Source organism: Salmo salar, chromosome ssa24, assembly GCF_905237065.1.
Source record: "Salmo salar chromosome ssa24, Ssal_v3.1, whole genome shotgun sequence".
Lineage (NCBI taxonomy): Eukaryota > Metazoa > Chordata > Actinopteri > Salmoniformes > Salmonidae > Salmo > Salmo salar.
In genome coordinates, this window is record NC_059465.1 from 31,336,305 (window position 1) to 31,352,543 (window position 16,239).

At 42.5% G+C, this 16,239-nt stretch overlaps 1 protein-coding gene across 1 annotated transcript in view; it reads right to left on the reverse strand.

The window, feature by feature from the left end:
• fibcd1a (fibrinogen C domain containing 1a) overlaps positions 1 to 16,239 on the reverse strand; it is a 125,113-nt gene that overhangs the window by 38,425 nt on the left and 70,449 nt on the right. Inside the window, exon 6 of the mRNA XM_014172398.2 lies at positions 6,151 to 6,247. Coding sequence (XP_014027873.1) covers positions 6,151 to 6,247 — 97 coding nt within the window. The remainder of the gene's footprint in view (positions 1 to 6,150; positions 6,248 to 16,239) is intronic.

Consider the following 16,239-nt stretch of genomic DNA (forward strand, 5'->3'; position numbering starts at 1 on the left):
GTATCTGTTTTCTAAATCTAATTTTACTGCTTGCATGAGTTACTTGATGTGGAATAGAGTTCCATGTAGTCATGAGGGAGGAGAGATTGACTTCACGCCACCAGAGAAATCTTCACAGTCCCCTTCACAGTCCCCAAGTCAAGAACAGACTATGGGGGTCGTGAAGAGACCTCTGGTGGCATATCTTGTGGGGTGTGCATGGGTGTCTGAGCTGTGTGCCAGTAGTTCAAACAGACAGCTGGGTGCATTCAACATGTCAATACCTCTCAAAAATACAAGTAGTGATGAAGTCAATCTCTCCTCCACTTTGAGCCAGGAGAGATTGACATGCATATTATTAATGTTAGCTCTCCGTGTACATTTAAGGACCAGCCATGCTGCCCTATTCAATTGCAATTTTCCTGAGTCCCTCTTTGTGGCACCTGACCACACGACTGAACAGTAGTCCAGGTGTGACAAAACTAGGGCCTGTAGGACCTGCCTTGTTGATAACTCTGTTAAGAAGGCAGAGCAGCGCTTTATTATGGACAGAATTCTCTCCCATCTTAGCTACTACTGCAACAATATGTTTTGACCATGACAGTTTACAATCTACTGTTACTCCAAGCAGTTTAGTCACCTCAACTTGCTCAATTTCCACATTATTCATTACAAGATTTAGTTGAGGTTTAGGGTTAAGTGAATGACTGGTCTCAAATACAATGCTTTTAGTTTTTGAAATATTTAAGAGTAACTTATGCCTTGCCAATGATTCTGAAACAAACTGCAGCTCTCAGTCATTTCAGTCACTGTAGTAGCTGATGTGTATAGTGTTGAGTCATCTGCATACATATACACACTGGCTTTACTCATGAAGATTGAAAAAAGTAAGGGGCCTAGACAGCTGCCCTGGGAAATTCCTGATTCTACCTGGATAATGTTGGAGAGGCTTTCATTAAAGAATACTCTCTGTGCAAAGAACTATAGGTCATGCATAAAATACTGTCCCAAAGCTAATTCCTCCATTAACCCTACAGTCGATTGATGCACCTGTGCGTCACACGTTGATGTAATTTTGAATATTGAATAGCTCCCTGTGTGTTTTAGCTAGTACTTGCCGTTTCTTGTAGAGGCTGCAGCTCAATCCCCTCTTTCCGGCAATATAAAGTTTGTGAAAGCGGTATTTTTCTACACATGAGAAGATGCAGACAAGAAAATAGTCACGAAATCGTCTGTAAAACCTGAACCGTTTGAGCTACAAACGAATAAGTGTTGATTGTTTCACTCTACGACATCCACAAGCTTTACGGCAGTCAACTGAATTCGCTGGGGCAGACGTCCTAATTTTGAAGAAGTCTTCTCACAAAACCAACTATTCAGACCGAAACGTTTGAGCTACAAACTAATATGTCACCAATATCGAAAGGGGAGACTCACGAACACGAGTGTCAGTTGTTTTGTGCTACAAAGCACACAGTCATCTGAAGGTAACCCAATACTGGGCTGTAAAAATGGCGCAACTGTCATGCCTGCTCCAGCTCCCGCTCTCTGGCGCTCGAGGGCGCCAGGCGGCCCATCATTACGCACACCTGTCACCATCGTTACGCACATCTGTGCTTCATGGGACTCACCTGGACTCTATTACCTTATTGATTGCCTCCCTCCCCGTGTCTGCATTAATGTTGTTTTGTTCCCCTTGTCCAGACACTGCCCTTGTTTTGTTTCATGTCCGTTATTTATTAAATATTCACTCCCTGTACTTGCTTCTCGTCTCCCAGCGTCTGTCCTCACAACATCGTGCAAAAGGGGTAAAAAGTGCCACGAATAACGTCACCAAACATGGGTCATTTTTATATATATACAGTATCTCTTAGATATAGGACAAACACTACAAAACCTTAGTCCTTATGATTTATTTTTGACTGTTTTGCCACAATTTATATTCAATGTGTTTCTATGGGCTTTAGCAGTAAAGACCAAATTCAATATTTCATCAAATCATTTTGTTATAAATTATTTTTTGACCTACAGGGCTCCTAAAATTCCAAATCAAATGGTTAAATGATAAATTGTATGACTATCTTAAAACAATTCCATATGTTCGCTTAGGAGATATTCCGATCTAAGGGCTTAGACCTACATGAATGGTAGAACGCTTAGCTGTGACATAAAGTCTATTTATACTATATGTGTTTTCATATTTAGAAAAGGCACTCTGAAATGTGCGTATTTAAGTTGGAAACAAATCATCTAGGCAATTTTAAAAAACCTAGCTACAGTACAACAGCTAGCTTAAACAAAGAACAATCGCTACCACAATAGCAGTTAGTCCTGAGAGAAAGGAATTATGTAAGTATTGATCAACAGCAGAAAGTCTTGTTACCACATCTCACATCAGAGTTCAGTGGTTTATAATGGACTCATTAGTAAAAAAAGTGGGCTGCATAGTGAGGTATGAGAAGAGCTATTCTGCAAAGACTCCATATCCTACTCTCTGTGCAGTTGTTCAAATTCTAATGGGCAGAGAGGCAAGGTGACTGAATCATGCACCGAGGCTGAAATTGCTTATCTAAGCTTATTGGAATCAATGGAACTCTAAATCTGAATATGAAAACAAAGAGTACAAGTGAGCGAGGGAGAAAGAAACCAGGGAGTTTGCAGAAGGATTAGGAAGTTACAGAGTCAGCGTTCCATTCAGTGAAACAGGGGCAACGGCCTGACAAGACAAACTGTCATGGCCACATCCCACTAGCCTGTTTTCCCTAGCCTGGGTCATGTTCATTACGGCACACAACTGAAAACGTTTTAAAACGTTTTGCAACAGAAAACGAAAATGAGTGTGTCCCTCCCTTTTTTGTTAGTTTCTCAGGCTATCAAAGCTTTCTCTTCACATTGTCCTTTCCAGTAACTGTGGTGGCTGTGCAGCCAGTTCCAGCAACTATGGTGGCTACCTGGCCAGCACAGCACAGCTCGGCTAGGCTTAGCTCAGTAGTGTGAAAAGGTTATTTGAATTCCAGTCCAAAACAGACCTTATGCTCCACATCATGGCAATTCAAATTGGTGGAAGAAAACCCCAGGCGGATGTGAACACTTAACCGGCTATCCTTAACTCACCTCTTCTTAAGTTAATGCAAAAAGTACATTTTAGCAGACGCTCTTATCCAGAGCGACTAAATTAGTGAATGCATTTCATATATTTTTTTTGTACTGGCCCGCGTGGGAATCAAACCCACAACCCTGGTGTTGCACACACCATGCTCTACCAACTGAGCCACAGGGAAGACCATGGGAAGTATGCAGTCAAATGAATTATGCATTCATCTCATCGGTGCAAGGCACTTGTTAGACCAAATTCTCACCTCACAGTTTCTCATTTTAATCAGTTGCTATAGCTGAACTAGAGTATTATCGCAAAGAAACATATCCCCAAAAGACATTTGGGTCAAGAACAGTAGCCTACCCAGTTCATCGAAATATGTCACTTCATACATTAACAATAGAGGTGCTTAAAACACCTTCTAATGGACTGTTATTTTTCAGGATGAAGACATTCGCGGAAATTTGGTCCCTGCCTGTCCCTGGGATGTGTGTTCTTCTAAACGAGCAGAGTGATGAGATTGGATCGCTAGCAGCACACTCTATGGCCCTCATTCTCCAGCATGCAGTGCTTAATGAGCAATAAGGCATTACTATGCAGACTGTGATCAATACGCCAGGAGGCATTGGCAGGCATGGCCCATGTCATTCATTAATTACTGGGAGAGAGGAATGTAATATGTGCTGACAGGCCAGGCAGGTAAAATGACTGCAGTTATGTTAGGTGTCGTGTTGTTATGTTATGACTGTCATAATCACGTCATGGCAGTTGTGTCAGGTCCCCCCCACTTGATCTTCAATAATCCCTCCTACCCTGCAGCCCACTGGAGCTGGAGCTTAACGTTTGTGTCTACATGCTTGTGTCTCTATGTGTTGGCGCTGGTCATATATTGGCATGCTGAGTAAAGGTTCTGAGTTTTATAGGAGAATATTGGTATTAAGTTTTTGATCACCAATTTCAATTCCTTATTTGAAAATGACTGATAAAAGAGATTGCTTATCTGAAGTCCTCTGCTAGGTTGGTTTTGAATGAATATGCTAATGCTTTACAAAATAAAAATATGGAATTGCAATTTCAAACATACCCTTTGATGACTTAAAAATACAAATATTAATATTCATATCTCCCCAATATCAAAATAACACATAGTTTCATATTTCAGGCAAATTCAAATGCTGCAAGACAAATTTGTATTTTCCTGAAAGGAATCTGCAGGATCATATTGCTACGACCATAAACAATTATTTGGATAACATCAGTAATAAGTCAGCTAACTTAAACGTATAATATTTTTGATTTAGCAGCAGAATGTGTTAAGTGTGAGTGTGAGAGTGTGTGTGTGTGTGTGTGTGTGTGTGTGTGTGTGTGTGTGTGTGTGTGTGTGTGTGTGTGTGTGTGTGTGTGTGTGTGTGTGTGTGTGTGTGTGTAGTAGGTGGGATCATCTTCCAAGTGGAGGTGACAACAGTCTATTCTCAGGCATTTGGACAAGGGACAAGCTTTATCCAGGGGATGGGATCTATGTACAATTTACTGACAGGTCCCATACTAAAACCCTGGATCAAAACAGATGGTGCCCATAAAGTGAATGCTCTCAAAAGTTACGACATTGATACAGTTTTACATTTGTCATGTCTGTTGAACCCCTCCTCCTCGATGCTTCCCACAGTACATAAAGAGTGCTCTGCTGTGCCTGTAGGTAAAATAACTTTCATAACATGTGGTGAGCAGCAGTTTTCCTCTTTCCTGCACCTCTCTTGGAGAACTCAATCTTGACATGCTGATGCTTTGTGGCAGGCCTGTCATTTCCAATCCTCCAACCCTGAATTAGGGCTCCGGTTCACACACTGAGGGCAAACAAAAAACACACAAGCACCAATGCAAGCACACACTACACTCCACCTACACAATCTTGTATTCACATACTTCAGGCCACAAAGAGGAGAGACAGTGAGGACGAGCTGGGGGCCAAACGGGGGGCCTCACCCTGTCCAATCCCCAAATGGCACCCTTATTCCCTATATAGTGCACTACTTTTGATCAGAGCCTGACAGGTGGAATGTACAAGAGGAAACACTACTCATTTATGCCCCTGAAGCATCAGTTTCCCAAAGAGGCAACTTGATAAATGAAACATATATACACTGTATGCAGATTTCTTCTTTTTGATGAGGTAGCAACACCCAGTATTAAATGCCACGAGGAAAAGAGCTATTCAACTTCTTTATATCTTCACACACGCACACGCACACACACACACAAACATGCAATTGCTCTCAGCTGGTTCCTTTGGGCTTCCCTGTAGACACTCAGCTAAAGCAGAAGACCACGTTGTTTGCTACACCAGATGCGTAACTTTTACAGAGTTTCATGAATGAAACCTGAGAGGATGGAGCTGCTTAGTGTAACTCTATGCTTCTACGCTTCCCGTGTTGCAGGTAAAATACCTACTGTTTTCACAACAACCCAGTGTATCTTCTGTGTAAGTGTCACGTCCTGACCAGTATAAAGGGTTATTTGTTATTGTAGTTTGGTCAGGGCGTGGCAGGGGTGTGTTTGTTTTGTGATATCAGGGTTTTTGGGTATGGTTCTATGTTATTGTATTTCTATGTTTTTTCTATGTTGTGTATTTCTTTGTGTTGGCCTGGTATGGCTCTCAATCAGGAACAGCTGTACATCGTTGTTGCTGATTGGGAGCCATACTTAGGTAGCCCTTTTTCCACCTGTCTTTTGTGGGAAGTTGTTTTGCACTGCGGTATTTTAGCCTGCAAAACTGTTTTGCTGTTGTTTGTTTTTGTGTAGTGTTCCTAATAAAGTAAATATGAGCATTCACATACCCGCTGCATTTTGGTTCAATCCTTACGACGGCCGTGACAGTAAGCGTTAATTTGATTCAGCTGTCTTGTCTGCTTGAAATTATTGTTCTAGTGTGTGGAACAAGTTTTGGTATTACACAACTAAATAAAATGTTCTCCTTTCTTCATGGGCAGACTTTGGAAATGTGACAAGAACGTGAAGCGTTATCGAACCAACGGAGGGAGTCATACATGGTACTGGTCCTGTTTATCAGTGCTCACCAAGCCAGTGCTCCCCTGTGATCTTGCCGAAGCCGTCGCGGTATGCGTCCCATGCTCGGAAGAAGTTCACTGCGCCGTCCTCTCTGCGCTGAATGACCTGGGAGGAAGAACATAAGAAACACCCCATATTATTACCATGGCAACATTTCAGTATATTGTTGCGTGAACACGAATGCCCAAATGCAATCTAATCCAGGGCTGTATTAATTAGAGTACACCATATGAAAAAAAATTGCAACAGAAAATGATCTTATTGGATGAGCTCAAGTAGTCCCTACCTGTTTCAGTCTGTTTTCTTCTGTTTGGTGCCTAGGGAATATGAACTTGAATGGTTGGTTTGCCAGCCCCATTTAGTGAAAATACCATCGGAAATTCCATATCATGTCAACATATCTTTCTCCTAAATGTCTCAGTCACTGTGCTCGATTGGCATTAGAAACAAGACCAAAACACCATCTGTCACAAGTTTCCGATCATCCTTTAATTCATTTTGCTTTCTTAAAAATGCTGAAAGCTACGAAAACCCATAGCTAACATAAAACAATGCTCTTTCCCCTGAGAGGTTGGTCTTTGTCTTTGGTATGCAACGGTCCTTTTGAAATCAAGAGAAAACAAACATTTTAATGTGAATAACTCCAGGAAGTATGTGTAAACTGTGTGGTCCATGGTAAGGCTGCTGAGATGCTGATGCATGGCTGGAATTAGAAGTGAGCTTCAGACACTAATTGACTCCTGATCCCTTTATAGACGATTAATCAGTCAGACACTGGATCAATGGCTGATGAAAATGCCAGCGGAGGCAAGGGTCGCCATCAATGTAAATGAGCCTCTCTCTCTCTCTCTCTCTCTCTCTCTCTCTCTCTCTCTCTCGCTCTCTCTCCCTCTCTCTCTCTCACATGTTCCACACCACCAACCCAAGGAGCCACAGCCAGGAGAGAGGCCACACACACGTTGACTGAAAAACAAATACGTTTTGACAGAGGAACCGTCCAAGTGAAATGTAATTATGATAGTGATACAGTTGGGGCGTTATTCCTCTGAGTGTTTTGCCCAGTCATCAGTGATCCATTGGAGAAGCTCAAGTAATCAATGTTACTAAAGGTAAGGCTCTTTTAAAGCATGTGGAGCCTAATGACTAACTGTACATCTATTCCTCTTAATATATATATATATTCATACGTTTTACTGTCACACACCGTACACAGGATAGGTGCAGTGAAATGTGTTGTTTTACAGGGCCAGCCATAGCAGTATGATAGGTGCAGTGAAATGTGTTGTTTTACAGGGCCAGCCATAGCAGTATGATAGGTGCAGTGAAATGTGTTGTTTTACAGGGTCAGCCATAGTAGTACAGTGCCCCTATAGCAAATTAGGGTTAAGTGCCTTGCTCAAGGGCACATCGACAGATTTTTCACCTTGTCGGCTCTTTGAACCAGCAACCTTTTGGTTACTGGCTCAACGCGCAAATGGCTAGGTCAATGTCATTTGATGTGTTTAGTCATGTAGCAGCATGCATACTTTGAAGGACACTGACCTTGGTCATGAGATCTGTGAAAACACCCTAATTCTCTCAATAAAAGATGCCAACATTCTGGGCAGGTGCTTCAGGCTACATTCAAAATGAATATGTAGAGGCCTCACTGAGAATAAATCTGTTCTCTCCTCCTACCCCCGCTCCAACCCACCACGAAACCCAATACATTTTATTTATTCACTCTAATCTGTGGAGATGCTCAACTAGCCACCTCTCGACGCTTAATCTGCCCCAATCACCACGGCACCTTGTGTAAACCAGGTGATTAAAATAAAGGCAAATTCTCATGTTTTAATAAATATTTGATGAGCTGGGCTATGAATATTCCCATCAGAGGGCCTGATGCTGGCTTCAATTTAAGGGGTGTTCAGACGGCATAAAGAAACCGGGCTGGCATATCAGGCTGGCTGACACAGTCCTGGGCGTTGGGAGAGATAGAGAGATGGGAAATTGGGGGATGATTGATGGATATAGCTACGGGGCACTTGTAATAACGTTGCTGAGAAAAGCGCTGACTCGAAAGCCCCATATGCTGGGTAAACACTAAAAAGAAATATGTTATTGTGTCATAAAATCCAAAGGGGCGGGTGTACTGCTCGCTCCCTCCCCTGTCTCTGATGTGTCTGTTTGTTGTGCCTCGCCGTAAAGACTGAGTCCCGAAAGCAATTTCACCTGTTCCAATGAATCTTTTTGCCAGACCCCAATACAGAGCAGTCATTCAGTCATTCACAGTGAAGCGCCATGCTAGATGACAGAATCTTGGAGAAAAAGAGATGACACACTTTGTCTGACAGGCACAGCATCGGAAGAGGCATGGTCTTCTTACACATTCCACAATATGGTATTAGTCCACATAATCACTTGAATAATGTGTCCTGTGTATGTGAGAAGAGCTTAACCTTTTACTGCAGTGGGCTGAATCAGGGTCACACGGAGTGTTTCTTTGTAGTCAAACAAATCTAATTTGAAACACAATTATACACCTCACACACATGGTTATGGGCTTAAAAAAAGAAGACACCTGTACCATGTCAGATATACAGTTGAAATGTATTACATTTTGAGTTTGCATCCCAATATTACACTTGATGTACATTACGGAAGACTGAAATATGACTAAAACGTTTGCCATAGAAAGGGCTACTGATTCCATCACCGGTCTCAATCTGTCTGGTGTGTTTGTGTGGTCTGCTCTGCTCAGAATGTGTTGAGAACTCCAGACTCCCATAGTTTAGCTCTTCATTAACAGAATGTTGGGATGGTACAGCTGCTATGGACATGAGGCAGTGGTGGATAATCTCTTGTGGATTAAAATGTAACTTTCCTATGGCCTAGTAGGCCCATCATCCCAGCAAACAGAGAACATTCCAACAAAGTAATACAGCGTTCCATTGGGTGCCCAATTGGGTTTCCAGCTAATGACAACATCCCATTCATGTTTTTTTAAATGAAAACCTAATTAAATAATCATTAGTAGAAGGACATGCGACAATGGTTTCTGGAATATGTTATCCGAATGTTCATAGAGAAAACGTTATAGTCATGTCATGGGAACATCCATGGAAACCTCAAAAGTTCTGGGAAAGCTTGCCATTTTAAGATTCTCAAAACATCCCTACTAATGTTCTGGGTTTACATAGGTAAATAGAAATTATGTTTGGATGGCGCATGGCAACGATGTAAGAGCTGGCTACAGTACATACAGTATAGGACTAGGCTACTGTCATGGGCGTCGTAAGGATTGGACCAAGGCGCAGCGGGTGAAGTGCTCATCTTATTAATCTATTTAAAGAAAAAACATATAAACAAAATAAACAAAACGACGAAACAGTTCCGTAAGGCAACACAGGTTATACAGGAAAATAACCACCCACAAAACATAAGTGAAACCAACCCCAACTAAATATGGCCTCCAATTAGAGACAACGACAACCAGCTGCCTCTAATTGGAGGTCATTGCCAAAAACCCAACATAGAAATAGAAAACTAGATATAAACAAAGAAATAGAGAACATAGAACCTAAACCCACAAAAAACCGAAACACACAAAACAAACACCCCCTGCCACGCCCTGACCAAACTACAATAACAAATAACCCCTTTTACTGGTCAGGACGTGACAGCTACTCCTAATCACTTACAAAACGTTTGTATTTGGAAGAAGACGAGAGATACAGTATACTGTAGGAGAGATTAAAGGGGACCTGAGAATGATGGTGAATATTTAAGTCATGATGGAATGTCACTTTGTTGATTTTCATAATATAAGAAGTTCCAGATGAATCACTTTAGCAATATGTTTCTTTCAACTCGGGGGAAAATACTGCATAAATGTTTATAAAACAAAAAAATTACAATCGCATCTGATAGATATTGTTTTGTTCTGTCATCCTTTTATTATGTCTCAAAACATAATATTTCTCCTTGGCACAAATCGTATCTCGGCACTCAGAATGATTATCAAAAGCTAGTTTCATATTACCCTAATGCACCAGCATGAGACATTAGAAAGTCTGTGGCTTGTGTTTCTGCGGTGTGTACTTGGTGTGTTGTAGGGCTCAGCTGGCTCAGCTGTTGAAAGCCTGCATTCATACTTCTCAAACAAAACCACACAGTGCAAAGACACAAGAATCAAATCATGTCATTGGAATATTCCCAGGAAGACTCTTGGAGCAGCCAATACTGGCAGAGTAGAATAGCATGCCAATCTTCTGGTTTGTAAAAGGAGAGGCCTTTCCAGTGCCAACAAACATGGCCTCTTCTTGTCAATCTGGCAGGGAATATTAGACGCCACACGGTGCCGTGGAGAGGATTTGATAACGTACTGTATTCCCTCAGAGCTGTCAATCAACTGAGACAGTGGACTTAGTCGTTCTCCTGAAGCTGCTGCACTGACCTAGACAACTGCTAATACTACGACAACTGCTAATACTACAACTACTGTTACTAAGACTACTGCAACTATGCCTATTACTAATACAACTACTGTTACTAAGACTACTGCAACTATGCCTATTACTAATACAACTACTGTTACTAAGACAACTGACACTATGCCTACTACTAATACTACTGTTACTAAGACAACTGATACTATTACTGCTACTATCCCTATTACTAATACAACTACTGTTACTAAGACAACTGATACTATGCCTACTACTAATACTACTGTTACTAAGACAACTGATACTATTACTGCTACTATGCCTATTACTAATACAACTACTGTTACTAAGACTATTGCTACTACTACTAATACAACTACTGTTACGAAGACTACTGCTACTATACCTACTACTAATACTACTGTTACTAAGACTAATGCTACTACTACTAATACAACTACTGTTACTAAGACTACTGCTACTATGCCTATTACTAACACAACTACTGTTACTAAGACAACTGATACTATGCCTACTACTAATACTACTGTTACTAAGACAACTGATACTATGACTACTGCTACTATGCCTATTACTAATACAACTACTGTTACTAAGACAACTGATACTATGCCTACTACTAATACTACTGTTACTAAGGCAACTGATACTATGACACTGCTATTATGCCTATTACTAATACAACTACTGTTACTAAGACTACTGCTATTACTACTAATACAACTACTGTTACTTAGACTACTACTACTGCTACTACTACTAATACAACTACTGTTCCCAGTGGCAACCCGTCATTCAGAGCTGTTTTGAGCCCCACATTATTTGTGTGTATGTGTGTGTGTGTGTGTGTGGGGGGGCTTGTCTGTTTTGCATGTTATTTTGGCATTAATACGTGTCACAGTTTTAAACAACGTAAAAAACAATATATATCATTGAGTTAATAATGCCGCATACAAACCTGAGCTGTGTTCGAATACCCATACTAACATAGTGTAATGAAACAGGCAGGGAGCAGGTCTCGAATCCTCGACCTCCTAGCCTGAAGTCCAGCACGCTATCGACTGTGCCGCAAAAGTATGCTCGAGCGGCAGAGTCGATATCCGCGCTTATAAACTTGAACGTGCCGTCCTTGGCCAGCTCTCCTGCTATCTCTCTCAGAATGACCTTCTTGATCCTAATCAGTCAGGTTTCAAGACTGGGCATTCAACTGAGACTGCTCTTCTCTGTGTCACGGAGGCTCTCCGCACTGCTAAAGCTAACTCTCTCTCCTCTGCTCTCATCCTTCTAGACCTATCTGCTGCCTTTGATACTGTGAACCATCAGATCCTCCTCTCCACCCTCTCCGAGTTGGGCATCTCCGGCGCAGCCCACGCTTGGATTGCGTCCTACCTGACAGGTCGCTCCTACCAGGTGGCGTGGCGAGAATCTGTCTCCGCACCATGCGCTCTCACCACTGGTGTCCCCCAGGGCTCTGTTCTAGGCCCTCTCCTATTCTCGCTATACACCAAGTCACTTGGCTCTGTCATATCCTCACATGGTCTCTCCTATCATTGCTACGCAGACGACACACAATTAATCTTCTCCTTTCCCCCTTCCGATAACCAGGCGGCGAATCGCATCTCTGCATGTCTGTCAGACATATCAGTGTGGATGACGGATCACCACCTCAAGCTGAACCTCGGCAAGACGGAGCTGCTCTTCCTCCCGGGGAAGGGCTGCCCGTTCCATGATCTCGCCATCACGGTTGACAACTCCCTTGTGTCCTCCGCCCAGAGTGCTAAGAACCTTGGCGTGATCCTGGACAACACCCTGTCGTTCTCCACTAACATCAAGGCGGTGACCCGATCCTGTAGGTTCATGCTCTACAACATTCGCAGAGTACGACCCTGCCTCACACAGGAAGCGGCGCAGGTCCTAATCCAGGCACTTGTCATCTCCCGTCTGGATTACTGCAACTCGCTGTTGGCTGGGCTCCCTGCCTGTGCCATTAAACCCCTACAACTCATCCAGAACGCCGCAGCCCGTCTGGTGTTCAACCTTCCCAAGTTCTCTCACGTCACCCCGCTCCTCCGCTCTCTCCACTGGCTTCCAGTTGAAGCTCGCATCCGCTACAAGACCATGGTGATTGCCTACGGAGCTGTGAAGGGAACGGCACCTCCATAACTTCAGGCTCTGATCAGGCCCTACACCCAAACAAGGGCACTGCGTTCATCCACCTCTGGCCTGCTGGCCCCCCTACCTCTGAGGAAGCACAGTTCCCGCTCAGCCCAGTCAAAACTGTTCGCTGCTCTGGCACCCCAATGGTGGAACAAGCTCCCTCACGACGCCAGGACAGCGGAGTCAATCACCACCTTCCGGAGACACCTGAAACCCCACCTCTTTAAGGAATACCTAGGATAGGATAAAGTAATCCTTCTAACCCCCCCTCCCCTTAAAAGATTTAGATGCACTATTGTAAAGTGGTTGTTCCACTGGATATCATAAGGTGAATGCACCAATTTGTAAGTCGCTCTGGATAAGAGTGTCTGCTAAATGACTTAAATGTAATGTAAATGTAAATAAACCCAGGGTTGTTACACTACTCCCTCCTTTAAAAGAGTGCGTCCTCGCGCTAGCTTGCAACTCAACGTCTTATAAAAACGCACTCACATGCCAAGCACACGCACTGTCGTGGATGCAAGGTCCGATCACTTCTGACACTAATGTAATAAAACAGCAGGGAGCAGGTCTCGAACCCTCGACCTTCTAGCCCAAAGTCCAGCGTGCTATCGACTGTGCTGCAAAATCATGCTCGTGAGGCAGAGTCGATATCCGCTCTTATAAACCCAGGGTCGTTACAATACTGTATACTACACACTTAATGAGTATATACTACATACAACAGTATATACTATTAGTTCATTTTAGTATACTGTAAACAAACTGTATCGTTTCAGTTGAGGCTACTAGAGCTTCACCTGTCTCCCGGAAGTTGATGCTGTTGCTATGCAACCTCTTGCTAGCTTGTTAGCATAAAAAATGACTAGCTAAACATTTTATGATTTTGGATGTGTTCATAAATTCAATCTGGAGTTCCAGAGTGCGCTCTGGCCGTTCGTAAATCTAGAGCGTTGTCAGATTGTCCGTTCATAAATTCGGAGCGTTCAGAGCTCACACTGGACGCTCTGGCCAAGGAGTAGAATGGCAGTCAATCACCCAAGCTAACTGGCTAACGTTGGATAGCTACTTCCAGACACAAATGAGACTGAGAGAACACCTCACTCTGACCATTTTACTTGCCCTAGCAGAGCTGGTTAGGCTGTTTTCATGTTATCTAGAGTGTTGGTGACTGTAACTGTGCTGCTGGCAACAATTTAATTAGGCTTTTATTCGCCGATGTTTACTGACACCGGCCATATTTAACGGATGTTGAGCATTTGTAAATTCATCAGTTATTCTGTGCGAGAGTGCTCTGAAATCGGAGTAGATAGCAAGAATGAACAATGTCGATTGAAACACAATGAATATATCACTTAGGTAAGAATGATGTGAATAATCAGGTCAATAAACATTGGTTAGTTAGTTAGATAGCAGATAGTTAATAATACTGCCTGGCAAGTTTGATGTATTAGTAGCCAACTAATGTTAGGTAGCAACAGTGGCTGCTCCACTAAACGTTTTGCGATTAAGCTGTGGTACTTAGAGGTAATTTGTGGTTTAGTACGGTACCCTGCGTCATATCTTCATTGCTCTAGACCAGCGCAAGGGGGAGTTAGAGCACTGATTATGCTTTTGGGTCCTACTGTGTCTCTAACTGACAATGAATGGGCGACATAAACCTAAATAGAAACTGATAATTGTGCACGACTTCAGTATTACTTACTAAAACTGTTGTTACACTAAGGTTTTTATTCTTCTATTTTGTTAGGATTATTTTTGCTCTTACTGTAGTAGTGTAGGCCACTCCCGACCGGTCATGTTGTACAGCGCCTGAGTGGCACAATGGTCTAAGACACTGTGTTGCTACAGATGCTGGTTCAAGACCTGTACTGGCCTCGACTGGGAGACCCATGAGATGACTGTAGGTTTATGGTTTCTCTCCCTCTAAAAACAAAAATAAATAATTCTAAATAACAGACTGGCTTTATTTAAAAATTAGTAACAATGTCTCACCCCATGTTCAAGATTGGCCTTTACTCGCTCATTTTAGGTTATTTGAAAAAAAACTATATAATCTCCAAAATATTGTTATTTTTTAAACAAAGCGATAATTATTATTATTACTATTAATTTAGAATTATATAAAAGCCCCTTGGATATTCTCACATATATATTATTAACCCTGATAATAGCAGGACAATATATATTGTTCACGTCTCCCGAGTTGCACACAATGGGATTGCCTTGCAGTTCTCCAGCTATATCCACAGAAAGCGCGCAAGATTCAAGGCACGAGGGCAGGAGGCACGGGATGGCCCTGCAGTGTCGAGCACAGAAGACAGACCTAGCCCATAGGGTAGGGAGGAGGAGCCGCCACACTGGGTAGCACAGAGCAGCACTTTAAGGGGCATTGCACTAATAATGGCACTGACTAGGGATGTCAAGTGTCAGTTGTGCAGAGGTGAGGACAGAGTCAGGCGCAGGACACAGAACTGAGTAAAATAACGTACTTTACTCTGAAAAATAATCAGCCAATAAATCCACGCAGGGATAACAAACCCTAACACAAAAGACTAACACAAAAACCAGGTAGCATTCACGCACAAAACATAATGAGAACCAGAGGGTTAAATAGGGAAATAATAATAACGTAATGGGAACCAGGTGTGAACAATCAAGACATAACAAATGGAAAAAGAAACGTGGATCGGTGGCAGCTAGAAAGCTGGCGACGACGACTGCCAAACGCCGCCCGAACAAGGAGAGGCACCAACTGCGCCGGAAGTCGTGACAAGGGAAACGTTCCCGCTGTTCTTAGTGCCAGTCTGCAAGTTCAAACTAAAACAATGTGTTATGCTTTCGTTAATAAAATAATGAGAAAAATACTCTTTCAAAATGCCGATGTTTATTTAGTTCTGGATCCCTGTGGCTCAGTTGGTAAAGCATGGTGTTTGCAACGCCAGCATGGTGTGTGCAACGCCAGGGTTGTTGGTTCAATTCCCATGGGGGGTGAGTACAAAAAACATAAAAATGAAATGCACTCTGGATAAGAGTGCCTGCTAAATGACTCAAATGTAAAATAAATAAGTACCAACATTCTTTCTGATAGTCTTTAATAAAGAAATGTTTTGGTTATCCTGACCTGGACACCATATACAATATAATAATATACCATTATGGGCTATTAACAGGACAATATACCTTTACCAACACCTCTCTCTATTTCGATACTTTGTGGATGGGGCCTCCCCAGAAGCGCAGCTGTCACCGCATCCCAATGCAAAATGCGTTGCTACAGATATCCGTGCCGGCCGCCACCGGGAGATCTATGAGGAGGCTTTTGGTTTGAATTTAGAATCCTCCAATCCTCTATATGTAATTATTGGTGGAGAGTCACGTCATATTTTTCGATATACTGTAGGCCTACCGTAGGTGATGCGAGTCTCACTAGTGTTGAGTAATGTGCTGATAAAAGTGGTGTAGGTCTTATTTATTTAAAGAGCATAT